The sequence below is a fragment of the Globicephala melas genome, chromosome 2 (genome assembly GCF_963455315.2).
Source record: "Globicephala melas chromosome 2, mGloMel1.2, whole genome shotgun sequence".
Classification (NCBI taxonomy): domain Eukaryota; kingdom Metazoa; phylum Chordata; class Mammalia; order Artiodactyla; family Delphinidae; genus Globicephala; species Globicephala melas.
This window is the reverse complement of record NC_083315.2, coordinates 152304080-152318995: the sequence shown is the minus strand read 5'-3', so window position 1 is coordinate 152318995 and position 14916 is coordinate 152304080. Positions and strand designations below refer to the sequence as shown.

General features: G+C 39.2%; 1 protein-coding gene across 2 annotated transcripts in view; it reads left to right on the top strand.

The window, feature by feature from the left end:
* SPTLC2 (serine palmitoyltransferase long chain base subunit 2) overlaps positions 1-14916 on the top strand; it is a 116294-nt gene that overhangs the window by 48688 nt on the left and 52690 nt on the right. For both annotated transcript variants that reach the window (XM_030831896.2, XM_070045000.1), the window contains exon 9: positions 1652-1778. In XM_030831896.2, the coding sequence (XP_030687756.1) occupies positions 1652-1778 (127 nt within the window). The remainder of the gene's footprint in view (positions 1-1651; positions 1779-14916) is intronic.

Below are 14916 nucleotides of genomic sequence, written 5' to 3'. Positions count from 1 at the left end.
CAGAGATAAATGTGCCTGGCTTATAAGATTGTAGTTAAGGTTTAAAAAATAATACATGTCCATGCTATAACGTAGAAATAACCTTGAAAGCCTTATGTTCAATTAAAGAAGTCAGTCACAAAAGGCTAAAGTATTTTTTTTATATGATATATCCAGAATAGGCAAATCATAGAGACAGAAATAGGTTAGTGGTTGCCAGGGCCTCAGGAGATGGGGGAAGTGGAAAGTGACTGCTAATGGGTATGAGGTTTCTTTTTGAGGTAATGAAAATGTTCTAAAATTAGATAGTAATGAAAGTGGCACAGCTCTGTGAATATACTGAAAGCCACTAAATTATACAGTTTGAAAAAGTGAATACTATGGTATGTGAATTGTATATCAATAAAACAGTTATTTTAAAAAACTCTCCAGTATTAGGAAAAAAAACAGTGTATGTCAAGTATTTGTACATAGTACATGATAGGTGCTTAAATGTCCTTACATAAATGTCCTTAAATTCCTCTTTAAAATTTGACGCTGGGAGTCTTAAAGCATGGACTTTCTCTTAATAATTCATTGTCTTTTAGAGAAACCCCATTATCAGTGGTTTTAGTCAAGTTCAATAGGTATTTACTTCAATTTTTGAAAGGACCAGGCTCACTTTGGAGAATTGATTGGTTTTTGGTAAGATTTGTTGCTAAACAAAAGGATAGAAAAATAATGCTCTGGGAGATCATTGAGGTACCGTGTATTTATGTTTTTTTTGGTTTTGTACAATTTTTAGTATCTACACTGTTTTCTGGCGGCATTTTCTGTCTCCTGTTTTGGTTCTGGAACATAAGCTTCTTTGTGTGCACATTTTATATAAAGACTTAGTGAAGTTAAAAGGTATCAGAGAATAGAGATATACAACTGATTGTTTTGAAATTTTTGTGACTGACAGACAAGTTTTTTTTTTTTTATTCAGTGAGATGGCTTTAGCGTCCTTATGAAAGACCCAATGAATTTCTGTTTAACTTTTGCCACATTTATATCATTTTATAAATCTCTGTTTATCTGGAGAGGACATTTAGTGTCTTTAAAATTGATATTAGAGACCTGTCTCTTATTTGGGAATGTAAGGATGAGCTTTGCAGGCATGGGATAAGATGCAAATGATATTTTCTGTAATACTTAGAAGTAGGTTGTATCTAAACAGCAATTCAAACGCTTTCTTGTTGAATTTAGCATTGCAGAGCTGTTTATAACATTAAATGATACGTTCTCTAAGTTTAGAGGTCTTCTTTCAAGCTAGTTCTTCTTCCTTTCATGTTGTGGCACGTTTAAAAAACGAAACAGAGAATTCCCTGGCGGCCCAGTGGTCGGGACTCCTCTCTTTCACTGCTGAGGGCGCAGGTTCAATCCCTGGTCTGGGAACTAAGATCCCACAAGCTGCGCAGCACAGCCAAAAAAAAAAAAAAAAAAAACAAAGCCTAAGGATGTTGCCATGTGTCTGACCCGGTTGTTGCTGACAGTGTGCTTTGACCGTATTGGTTGATCTCGTGTCTCAGATAGATGTGCCTATTCCAGTGCTATTGAAGGGAGGAGGCTTCTGTCACCTGGGTGGAAGGCAGTGACATTGCCGGTGAATTCACGCACTGCCTCTAATGACTTGCTTCTGTGAACTCCCCAGGAGCTGATCGACTACCTGCGGACACATTCTCATAGTGCAGTGTACGCCACGTCACTGTCACCACCTGTTGTGGAGCAGATCATCACTTCTATGAAGTGCATCACGGGGCAGGACGGCACCACCCTTGGTAAGTCTTTCTTTTCTTGGAAAATTTCCTGGGCTCAGTAAACACTTAGCAACCAAAAGTACTCTTTTTCTTGAGCTCTTTTCCTAAAAGGAGGAGTCAGGTATACTAATGGGCAGCGCTGGCAGGTATGTGAGGTCTTGGTTTCTAGGGACACTTTTCAGTGTGTTTACACACACCATGAGAACTAGCCTGGCTCGTTTCCTGTTGAATTTTCTTGTCTACAGATGGTGAGGCTTTAATCTCACTATCCTACGTATTCTCATATCTTAGGTGATAAGTCTTCAGGGTCTTTCTTTTTTTTTGCGGTACGCAGGCCCCTCACTGCTGTGGCCTCTCCCACTGCGGAGCACAGGCTCCGGACGCGCAGGCTCAGCGGCCATGGCTCACAGGCCCAGCCGCTCCAAGGCATGTGGGATCCTCCCGGACCGGGGCACGAACCCGTGTCCCCAGCATCTGCAGGCGGACTCCCAACCACTGCGCCACCAGAGAAGCCCTTCAGGGTCTTTCTTGAATTGCATAATTTTATGTGAAGATGTAATTCACTGTGTAGCGATGTTTTGTTCCCATAGTATTTAAAAGCTGCTGTTTCCGTGAATTAGTGTCCTTGATTTAATACCTTTTAAAAGAGTTTCTAATTTAACATACAGTATATAATAAAGGTCATCCTGAATCTATTTATTCTGTCTTTGGTGGGATTTGTAGTCCAAACTAGATTCTCTGACTAAAACATACTCAAGTGAACCAACAGTGATCTTCACTTTCTGATATTTGACTTTTATATCACTAGAGGGCAGTGTTGACTACAGAAAAGTTATAAAGGGGGAGCAATTGGGTTTTTTTGTTTTGTTTTTTCACTTTGAGAAGAATCTCCATTGTGAGTGTGAGACATACATTTGCTCTTTGCTTTTTTAATACTTCTAAAATCACTTTTGCTCTAGTGAAATATTTCATGTTATCAGCCTTGAGCTCTCTACTCTTCAGCTGTATAATATTTTGTGGTAGGATTGATCTGGTTTGCATTGAAAAACAAGAAAAAAGTAGTATGTCTCATTTTCATTGATTTAAGCCTGTTTTCTTAAATCAGAATTTTCCCTTAATATTTTTTCTGATCTGTGGTACATGCATCCTTGTTGTCTCTTGGAAGTGTTGATCATTTTTAGTTTCATAAATTGATTCTTTGGGGAAGAATATAATTCATTAATGTCGTGAACACCACATGGAGCCTTGTGAGAAGCTCCCTGCTAACAAAGCTACAGCGTTACCTTCTCTCTCTCATATAAGGTATTAACTAGAAATAGTATGCTTTGACCTAAGTGTACATATATGTTCATATATGTAAATGTATGTGTATCTATGCTTTTATATATATATATATATATATATATGTACGTAGCTAGCACTTAGCTAGTTATTTGCCATAGGTGCATCAGCCTTGTTGACTCAGCACACAGATTCAGGTGACTGAAAAACGAATGGTAACAGCTCTCAAAGTTACCGTAGATAATTTCTTTGCCCTATCCTAGAGCATGGATCCACGTGATGCGTGACCTCTGGATAAATGACCTATCTGTGCTAGATAATGAAATCTAGGCTCTACTGGTAGACAGAAAATGAAATATGGTAATTAGATATAGACTTCGGGTTAGCACTCATTTTCCAGTTTATCTGTTGGCTCTCTAACCACCCCCTAAGCTTAGTGGTGTGAAACAACAGCCATCTTATTATGCTCACAGATTCTGTGGGTCAGGAATTCGGTCAGGGCACAGCAGGGATAGCTTGTCTTTGCTCCACAGTGTCTGGGGCTTGAACTTGGAAGACCCAGGCGGCTGGGGAAGACTCTGATGGCTGGGGGCTGGGATCATCTGGAGGCTTCTTCACTTACACATCACTTGGGCTGTAGTGACTTGAAGGCTGGGCTCAGCTGAGGCTGTTGACCAGAGCACCTTCACGTGTCCTCTCCATGTGGCGTGGGCTCCTCACAGCATGGAGACCAGGTATCCAGATAGGACCCTGCAGAGAGTGAGCATTCCCAGAGAACCTGCTGAAACCCCATGACCTTCTGTGATCTGTTGTTAACAAGCAAGTCACCAAGGCCAGCCCAGATTGCAGGGCATGGGGAATCAGACTCCACTGCAAATGGGAGGCAGGTTAAAGAATTTGTGGCCATTTTTAAAACTTGCCACTACCAGCCTTTAGATAATATATTTTAAAATTAGTCCCTAAAACTTTTAATTAGTGTGACAGACTTGTGCTGGTTATGTTGTTTCTCTCCCAGAATAGAGGATAATAAAAATCTAACCATTTCTCATAAAGCCTGCTACCTGATCCTATTTAAATTTGGCCTGATTTCTTTTAGATTTGAGTGGGTTAAGGCAGTGCTTATTTTTATGACATTTTTTTTTTTTTTTTGCGCTACGCGGGCCTCTCACTGTTGCAGCCTCTCCCGTTGCAGAGCACAGGCTCCGGACGCACAGGCTCAGTGGCCACGGCTCATGGGCCCAGCCGCTCTGCGGCATGTGGGATCTTCCAGGACCGGGGCACGAACCCGTGTCCCCTGCATTGGCAGGCAGACTCTCAACCACTGCGCCACCAGGGAAGCCCTATGACATCATTTAATGCATCTTTTCATTGTCCTTGAAGAAAAAAAGGTGGAACCAGACAGTAGCCTTTTGACTATGCCTTAAGGTGACCTTTAAAAAAGAGGTATCTGCAATTAATTATCTGAGTGTGATTTTATAATAGAAGTCACCTACCTTAAGAGAAACTTAATTTCATATGTTCAGAACATTGAATTTCATTAATTCCACAAACATTGAGTATCTCACTACATGTTAGACTCTGTGAATCAGAATTCATAGGCAGTGGGCATCCAAGCAGGTCATTTGAATGAGGTGTACACTTGGGGGTTACTGGGGCTGTAGAGGGTAGTGGGCTGTTGTATTAATCCCAGAGATTACTGTACCATAGAAAAATTGAAGTTTTATTAATCATTCACCAAATATTTGAGTGCCTGCAGTGTGTAGTAGGTGCTGATTCATCAAAGAATAAAATACCCCCAAATTCCTGCCTTGCGGGGTTTCTAATAAGGGAAATAAATCATACAGTTGCTAGAAAGTGGTAAGTACTCTGGGAAAAAGCAGGAAAGGTAGGTGTTGAGGAGTTCTGGAGACACAGTTTGTAATTCTAAATAGGGTGGTCATTGAGAAGGTAAGATTTTATGGAGCGCTTGAGCGAGGTGGGAATTTAACCCTGAAAATCCAGGGCTAGAAGGCCCCGAGATGTAGGTGACTCCATGTTCAGCAATAGTATGAAGGCCACTGTGGCAGGAGCATAATAGTATAGGTAGAGTGCCCGAGGATGAGTGAGTGAGGTGAGGACAGCGGGGAGACTCTTGTCCTGCAGGGGTGTTAGGTTGATATGAGAACACAGACACACTGGTTCTCTTGCCTTGTCTAGTATCAAACTCAAATTCTTGAATAGTTTCTGTGGGCTTTTTAATATTGGCCGGCTTGTGGCCTGTTTCAGATAGGTTAAGAATTTTACTGCCCCTTCAGATTTCATGAAAAGTACAGAATATAATATACCCATGATTATATTTTGAAGAAATTTGTCTAGAAAGAGTCAGATTTGCCTAAGACCTATACGAGTGGTTTTCCTTTCAGTGAATTTCAGTAGCACTGTGAGTTGGGAATGGAGGAAGCAAAGTGTAACCCATATATGAACAGAAGAGACTGTTACATGATAATACTGATATTGCAAATGGAAGAACTCTCTCTTTACTTTGTGGTAAATATCTCACATATGATTTCTATTTAGGAATGAGAGGGGAAAAGATCATGTAATGTTAGGGTTTGGTCCTAGATTTAATGTTGGTTTAAGGGAATATTAAAAGTAAGAAGCTGGTTTTCTTGCCATGTCCGTACTATTATTCTCTGACTTTTGTTACCAGGCATACAAATATTAAGCATTATTTGAAAAAGCTCATTTTTGACATAATATCTTCTCCTTCTTGTAAGACATAATAGTTTTATATATTGCATGTTTTAAATTTCTCTGTTGTGTAAACTTATTTCATCATAAACAGTCCTTCCTGTGGGGCCACTCCAGAAGCTTTTCTCACCAAACAGGATGCCTAGCCAATGGAATTCCCTTGCAGATGGGACTAAAGACAGCAAAGAGTCACCAGGAACTTGATTTCCTTTATTTATTTATTTTTTCCTCCTGTTTCAGTTTCAAATAATTCAAAGAATTATAGGAGGCTTTAATTATAAATTATAAATTAATTTAAATTATAGAGGCTTTAAATAAGCTGTAATTAGCACAGCATTTATTTATTTATTTATTTTTATACAACCGGTTCTTTTTAGTTATCTCTTTTATACATATTAGTGTATACATGTCAATCCCAATCTCCCAATTCATCCCACCACCCCATCACCCACCCCCACTTCCCCCCTTGGTGTCCATACGTTTGTTCTCTACATCTGTGCCTCCATTTCTGCCTTGCAAACCGGTTCATCTGTACCATTTTTCTAAATTCCACATATATGTGTTAATATACGATATTTGTTTTTTCTCTTTCTAGCTTACTTCACTCTGTATGACAGTCTCTAAGTCCATCCATGTCTCTACATATGACCCAATTTTTGTTCCTTTTTATGGCTGAGTAATATTCCATTGTGTATATGTACCACATCTCCTTTATCCATTCATCTGTCGATGGGCATTTAAGTTGCACCCATGACCTGGCTATTGTAAATAGTGCTGCAGTGAACAGTGGGGTGCATGTGTCTTTTTGAATTATGGCTTTCTCTAGGTATATGCCCAGCAGTGGGATTGCTGGGTCATATGGTAATTCTATTTTTCGTTTTTTAAGGAACCTCCATACTGTTCTCCATAGTGGCTGTATCAATTTACATTCCCACCAACAGTGCAAGAGGGTTTTTCTTTTCTCCACACCCTCTCCAGCATTTGTTGTTTGTAGATTTTCTGATGATGCCCATTCTGACCGGTGTGAGGTGATACCTCATTGTAGTTTTGATTGCATTTCTCTTATAATTAGTGATGTTGAGCAGCTTTTCATGTGCCTCGTGGCCATCTGTATGTCTTCTTTGGAGACATGTCTATTTAGGTCTTCTGCCCATTTTTTGATTGGGTTGTTTGTTTTTTCTTAATATTGAGCTGCATGAGCGGTTTACATATTTTGGAGATTAATCCTTTGTCTGTTGATTCGTTTGCAAATATTTTCTCCTGTTCTGAAGGTTGTCTTTTCGTTTTGTTTATAGTTTCCTTTGCTGTGCAAAACCTTTTACGTTTCATTAGATCCCATTTGTTTATTTTTGTTTTTATTTCCATTAGTCTAGGAGGTGGGTCAAAAAAGATCTTGCTGTGATTTATGTCAAAGAGTGTTCTTCCTATGTTTTCCTCTAAGAGTTTTATAGTGTCTGGTATTACATTTAGGTCTCTAATCCATTTTGAATTTATTTTTGTGTATGGTGTTAGGAAGTGTTCTAATTTCATTCTTTTTACATGTAGCTGTCCAGTTTTCCCAGCACCACTTATTGAAGAGACTGTTTTTTCTCTGTATATCCTTGCCTCCTTTGTCACAGATTAGTTGACCACAGGTGTGTGGGTTTATCTCTGGGCTTTCTATCTTATTCCATTGATCTATGTTTCTGTTTTTGTGCCAATACCATATTGTCTTGATTTTGTAGCTTTGTAGTGTAGTCTGAAGTCAGGGAGTCTGATTCCTCCAGCTCCGTTTTTTTCCCTCAAGACTGCTTTGGCTATTCGGGGTCTTTTGTGTCCATACAGATTTTAAGATTTTTTGTTCTAGTTCTGTAAAAAATGCCATTGGTAATTTGATAGGGATTGCATTGCATCTGTAGATTGCTTTGGGTAGTATAGTCATTTTTACAATATTGATTCTTCCAATCCAAGAACATGGTATATCTCTCCATGTGTTTGTGTCATCTTTGATTTCCTTCATCAGTGTCTTATAGTTTTCTGAGTACAGGTCTTTTACCTCCTTAGGTAGGTTTATTCCTAGGCATTTTATTCTTTTTGTTGCAATGGTGAATAGGGTTGTTTCCTTAATTTCTCTTTCTGATCTCTTGTTGTTAGTGTATAGGAATGCGAGAGATTTCTGTGCATTAATTTTGTATCCTGCAACTTTACCAGATTTATTGATTAGCTCTAGTAGTTTACTGGTGGCATCTTTAGGATTCTCTGTGTATAATATCATGTCATCTGCAAACAGTGACAGTTTTACTTCTTTTCCAATTTGTATTCCTTTTCTTTTTCTTCTCTGATTGCCATGGCTAGAACTTGCAAAACTGTTGAATAATAGTGGCAAGAGTGGGCATCCTTGTCTTGTTCCTGATCTTAGAGGAAATGCTTTCAGTTTTTCACCATTGAGAATGATGTTTACTGTGGGTTTGTCGTATGTGGCCTTTATTATGTTGAGGTAGGTTCCCTCTATGCCCACTTTCTGGAGAGTTTTTATCATAAATGGGTGTTGAATTTTGTCAAAAATTTTTTCTGCATCTATTGAGATGATCATATGGTTTTTCTCCTTCAATTTGTTTATATGGTATATCATATTGATTGATTTGTGTATATTGAAGAATCCTTGCATTCCTGAGATAAACCCCACTTGATCATGGTGTACGATCCTTTTAATATGCTGTTGGATTCTGTTTGCTACTATTTTGTTGAGGACTTTTGCATCTATGTTCATCAGTGATATTGGCCTGTAATTTTCTTTTTCTGTAGTATCTCTGTCTGGTTTTGGTATCAGGGTGTTGGTGGCCTCATAGAATGAGTTCGGGAGTGTTCCTTCCTTTGCAGTTTTTTGGAACAGTTTGAGAAGCGTGGGTGTTAGCTCTTCTCTAAATGTTTGATAGAATTCACCTGTAAAGCCATGTGGTCCTGGACTTTTGTTTGTTGGAAGATTTTTGATCACAGTTTCAATTTCATTACTTGTGATTGGTCTGTTCGTATTTTCTGTTTCTTCCTGGTTCAGTCTTGGAAGGTTATACGTATCTTTCTAAGAATTTGTCCATTTCTTCCAGGTTGTCCATTTTATTGGCATAGAGTTGCTTGTAGTGGTCTCTTAATGATGCTTTCTGTTTCTGCAGTGTCCATTGTAATTTCTCCTTTTTCATTTCCAATTTTATTGATTTGAGTCCTCTCCCTCTTTTTCTTGATGAGTCTGGCTAAAGGTTTATCAGTTTTGTTTATCTTCTCAAAGAACCAGCTTTTCGTTTTATTGATGTTTGCTACTGTTTTCTTTGTTTCTATTTCATTTATTTCTGCTCTGATCTTTATGATTTCTTTCCCTCTACTAACTTTGGGTTTTGTTTGTTCTTCTTTCTCTATTTCTTCTAGGTGTAAGGTTAGATTGTTTATCTGAGATTTTTCTGGTTTCTTGAGGTAGGATTGTATAGCTATAAACTTTTCTTAGAATTGCTTTTGCTGCATCCCATAGGTTTTGGATTGTCGTGTTTTCGTTGCCACTTCTCTCTAGTTATTTTTTGATTTCCTCTTTGATTTCTTCAGTGATCTCTTGGTTATTTAATAATGTATTGTTTAGCCTCCATGTGTTTGTGTTTTTTATGTTTTTTTCCCTGTAATTAATTTCTAATCTCATAGCGTTGTCAGAAAAGATGTTTGATATGATTTCAATTTTCTTAAATTTACCGAGGCTTGATTTGTGACTCAAGATGTGATCTATCCTGGAGAATGTTCCGTGCGCACTTGAGAAGAAAGTGTAATCTGCTATTTTTGGATGGAATGTCCTATTAATATCAATTAAATCTGTCTGGCCTATTGTGTTATTTAAAGTTTGTGTTTCCTTATTAATTTTCTGTCTGGATGATCTGTCCACTAGAGTAAGTGAGGTGTTAAAGTCCCCCACTATTATTGTGTTACTGTTGATTTCCTCTTTTATAGCTGTTAGCATTTGCCTTATGTATTGAGGTGCTTCTGTGTTTGCTCATACATATTTATAATTGTAAAATCTTCTTCTTGGATTGATCCCTTGATCATTATATAGTGTCCTTCCTTGTCTCTTGTAACAGTCTTTTTTTTAAAGTCTATTTTATCTGATACGAGTATTGCTACTCCAGCTTCTTTTGATTTCCATTTGCATCCCCTCACTTTCAGTCTGTATGTGTCCCTAGGTCTGAAGTGGGTCTCTTGTAGACAGCATACATTTGGGTCTTGTTTTTGTATCCATTCAGCAAGCCTGTGTGTTTTGGTTGGAGCATTTAATCCATTCACATTTAAGGTAATTATCGACATGTATGTTCCTATTACCATTTTCTTAATTGTTATGGGTTTGTGTTTGTAGGTCTTCTTCTCTTGTGTTTTCCACTTAGAGAAATTCATTTAGCATTTGTTGCAGAGCTGGTTTGGTGGTGCTGAATTCTTTCAGCTTTTGCTTGTCTGTAAAGCTTTTGATTTCTCTGTTGAATCTGAATGAGATACTTGCCGGGTAATTTAACCTTGGTTGTAGGTTCTTCCCTTTCATCACTTTAAATATTTCATGTCATTCCCTTCTGGCTTGTAGAGTTTCTGCTGAGAAATCAGCTGTTAACCTTATGGGAGCTCCCTTGTATGTTATTTGTCATTTTACCCTTGCTGCTTTCAGTAATTTTTCTTTGTCTTTAATTTTTGTTAAGTTGATTACTGTGTGTCTCAGTGTGTTTCTCCTTGGGTTTATCCTGCCTGGGACTCTCTGTGCTTCCTGGACTTGGGTGGCTATTTCCTTTCCCGTGTTAGGGAAGTTTTTGACTATAATCTCTTCAGATATATTCTCGGGTCCTTTCTCTCTCTCCCCTCCTCCTAAAACCCCTGTAATGCAAATGTTGTTGCCTTTAATGTTGTCCCAGAGGTCTCTTAGGCTGTCTTCATTCTTTTCATTCTTTTTTCTTTTTTTTTTTGCGGTACGCGGGCCTCTCACTGTTGTGGCCTCTCCCGTTGCGGAGCACAGGCTCTGGACGCGCAGGCTCAGCAGCCATGGCTCATGGGCCCAGCCACTCCGCGGCATGTGGGATCTTCCTGGACCAGGGCACGAGCCCATGTCCCCTGGTTCGGCAGGCAGACTCTCAACCACTGCGCCACCAGGGAAGCCCTCATTCTTTTTTCTTTATTCTATTCCGGGGCAGTGAATTCCACCATTCTGTCTTCCAGGTCACTTATCTGTTCTTCTGCCTCAGTTATTCTGCTATTGATTCCTTCTAGTGTAATTTTCATTTCAGTTATTGTATTGTTTATCTCTGTTTGTTTGTTCTTTTATTTTTCTAGGTATTTGTTCTTTAATTCTTCTAGGTCTTTGTTAAATATATCTTGCATCTTCTCGATCTTTGCCTCCATTCTTTTTCCAAGGTCCTGGATCATCTTCACTATCATTATTCTGAATTCTTTTTCTGGAATGTTGCCTATCTCCACTTCATTTAGGTGTTTTTCTGGGGTTTTATCTTGTTCCTTCATCTGGTACATAGTCCTCTGCCTTTTCATTTTGTCTGTCTTTCTATGAATGTAGTTTTGGTTCTTTGGGCTACAGAATTGTAGTTCTGCTTGCTTCTACTGTCTGCCCTCTGGTGGATGAGGCTATCCAAGAGCCTTGTGCAAGCTTCCTGATGGGAGGGGCTGGTGGCAGGTAGAGCTGGGTGTTGCTCTGGGGAGGGCAGAGCTCAGTAAAACTTTAATCCGCTTGTCTGTTGACGGGTGGCGCTGGGTTCCCTCCCTGTTGGTTGTTTGGCCTGAGGCAACCCAGCACTGGAGCCTACCCGGCTCTTTGGTGGGGCTGGTGGCGGACTCTAGGAGGGCTCACGCCAAGGAGTACTTCCCAGAACTTCTGCTGCCAGTGTCCTTGTCCCCGTGGTGAGCCACAGCCACCCCCCGCCTCTGCAGGAGACCTTCCAACACTAGTAGGTAGGTCTGGTTCAGTCTCCAGACCTACCTATGGGGTCACTGCTCCTTTCCCTGGGTCCCGATGTGCACACTACTTTGTGTGTGCCCTCCAAGAGTAGAGTCTCTGTTTCCCCCAGTCCTGTTGACATGCTGCAGTCAGATCCCTCTAGCCTTCAAAATCTGATTCTCTAGGAATTCCTCCTCCCGTTGCCAGACCCCAGGTTGGGAAGCGTGATGTGGGGCTCAGAACCTTCACTCCAGTGGGTGGACTTATGTGGTATAAGTGTTCTCCAGTTTGTGAGTCACCAACCCAGCAGTTATAGGATTTGATTTTATTGTGATTGCATCCCTCCTTCCGTCTCATTGTGGCTTCTCCTTTGTCTTTGGATGTGGGGTATCTTTTTTGTTGAGTTCTAGTGTCTTCCTGTCAGCGATTGTTCAGCAGTTAGTTGTGATTCCTGTGCTTTCGCAAGAGGGAGTGAGCACACGTCCTTCTAGTCCACCATCTTGAGCAGCACAGTATTTTTTGGTTTGCTTTTTTCCCTGGGCCAGTTGCACTACCATCTATGGGTTCTAATCTCATTACCACACCCTTACCCCTTTGAGACTCAGATTCACTTTTCTGAACATACAGTGTTTGAAAGGTATGTGTGTGTGTGTGTGTGTGTGTGTGTGTGTTTTAAGATCATGAATTTTTATATCTTCTCTAAGCTACTCTGTTATTGGAGCTGTTAGCATTTTATATATGATCATAAATTTGAGGCACAATTTCATTTTTGAGACTGATTTAGGAACTTAAGGAGCTCATATATTACATCTACAAAAGTATTTATTTTCTTCTTTCTTGGCCCAATATGGACCCTTGTGGATATGTAGTGCACGTCTCTTGTTGCTGTACAACGATCATCTTTCCTGTCTTTTATTTTTACATGTATATATTATTTCATTTTTTGAAACTTCCTGCAACTTCTGGAAACAAATGGACATTGTAGGGAAAAACAGGAGCATTCTAATCTTCCTTGGTGTTCTTGCTTTTCCCTGTTGGCTTTAAGGAACTGGGGGCTGGGGAAGAGAACTAAAAATTATGAAAAAAAAGTCACAATAATTTCAAATGTTTGTCCCTAAATTCTGTGATGTAGACCTGTAGGCATATGGCAGAGTTGATGTTTCTCATCATAATTTTTTTTAATATTTATTTTATTTACTTATTTATTTATATTTTTGGCTGTGTCGGGTCTTAGTTGTGGCATGCAGGATCTTTCATTGTGGCTCGTGGGCTCTTCGTTGCGGCACGAGGGCTTCTCTCTAGTTGTGGCACGTGGGCTCCAGAGCGCATGGGCTCTGTAGTTTGTGCCGTGCACAATCCCTAGTTGTGGCATGTGGGCTTAGTTGCCCCGAGGCATGTGGGATCTTAGTTCCCCAACCAGGGATTGAACCCACATCCCCTTCATTGGAAGGTGGATTCTTTACCACTGGACCACCATGGAAGCCCCTCATCATAATGTTTTTAAATCTTTTTCTTATCTGTAAAACAATCACAAGCTTACATAAAAGTTGGAAGTACAGCCCCCAAAAAACCTTTTTTCCTGAACCAGTTGAGAGTTAGTTGCTGATCTGAAGCCCCATCATCCCAAATGCTTTAGTGTGTACTTCCTACAGAACTATAATACAACCGACCACAGCAAGAAATTTACACTAATATGTTATTTAATTAACTAATATGAACATGTTATTAATTATTTCAGTAACTGATAATGATACATTATTACTGTCTGTTCCTCAGACTAGCATCCTGAGGCTGTGGATGTGGTTTAGAGTCACCTTTTGTACTTAGTTGTCACGTCTCTTTACTCTTCTTCAGTCACAGTTCCTCGGTCTTTCTTTGACTTCTGTGACGTTGACACTTTCAACAATTACAGGCCAGTTATTATACAGAATATCCCTCAATTTGGGTTCATCTAGTGTTTCCTCGTGGTTAAGATTCAGCCTACGTATCTTTAACAGGAACAGCACAGAAATTATGCTGCTTTTTCTCATTGTATCCTCTCTTCATCTTCTCAACTAAATATGTAACTGTCTTCAGGTTATGTAGGCCTGAAATCGTAGCCACATTTCCCCATGTCTAAGTCAAAATCTGTTGATTCTGCCTGTCACTTCTGCTTATTCCCACTGCCATATGACTGTTTCAGGCCCTGACTCCCTGTTCCTTAAACAGTTGCACCACTCATAACTGCATTTTCCTTGCTCCAGTCTTTCCTGTACCACTTATTAATCTTCCTAACATACAGCTTCTGTTGGTGTCTGCCTAAAGATGCCGAAATATAGAATAACAGTCTTTAGTAACTCCTAGTTGCCTACAGAATAAAGTTCAATTCTTTATATGATGTTTGAAATCCTCTATAGTTTGACTTTAGCTTAACCATCTTTTCCTGTACCCTCATTTAAACCAATTTGGTGCTTCTGACAGAATGCTCATCTTCCTGTCACCGAAATTCTGTTCATTCTTCACAGCAAAGTGAAATGCTGTCTTTTATGACACCTTTGTGCTGATTCATTTTTTCCTTCCAAAAGCCATGTTTCACAACTTTATATCTCACATTTATAATTTTGTCTCACAGAGCCAGTGCTTAATGTTTGAACACAATGTTTTCTTCAAAGTGTGTAAGTCAATCAATAGACTTATATGATAGATGTTACAATTGTTGTCCCAGTCCTAAAATACTGAACATATAATGAAATCTCTAAGCCTTTTCATTGCAATTCTCTAAGCCTTTTCATGCAATTTTTTAAATGTAAATAAGATTTTTTTATTTAAAAAATCTTTAACTTCTTAAACAAGTTTTAAAGGTTACTTTCCATTTACACTTATTACTAAATGTTGGCTATGTTCCCTGTGTTGTACCCTACATTCTTCAGCCTATCTTACACCCAATAGTTTGTGCCTCCCACCCCTCACCCCTCTATTGCCCCCCCTCATTGTAATTTTGACTGTATATCTCAAGTATTTTATGTTACTGAATTTTGATTTTTTTCTCTTTAACATGTCGCTAATTGGCTAATAATAGCATAATTCCAGTGAGTATATGAAGTTTATTATTGCCACATTCAGCATGTCTAATAATTTTTGGGTTTGTCCTGAATGAATTAAGTTTGAGTCCTGTGTATCTTATTAGTATTCATACTTTATTTTTTCTCTTCAGAGTCAGTAGATACCGTCTTA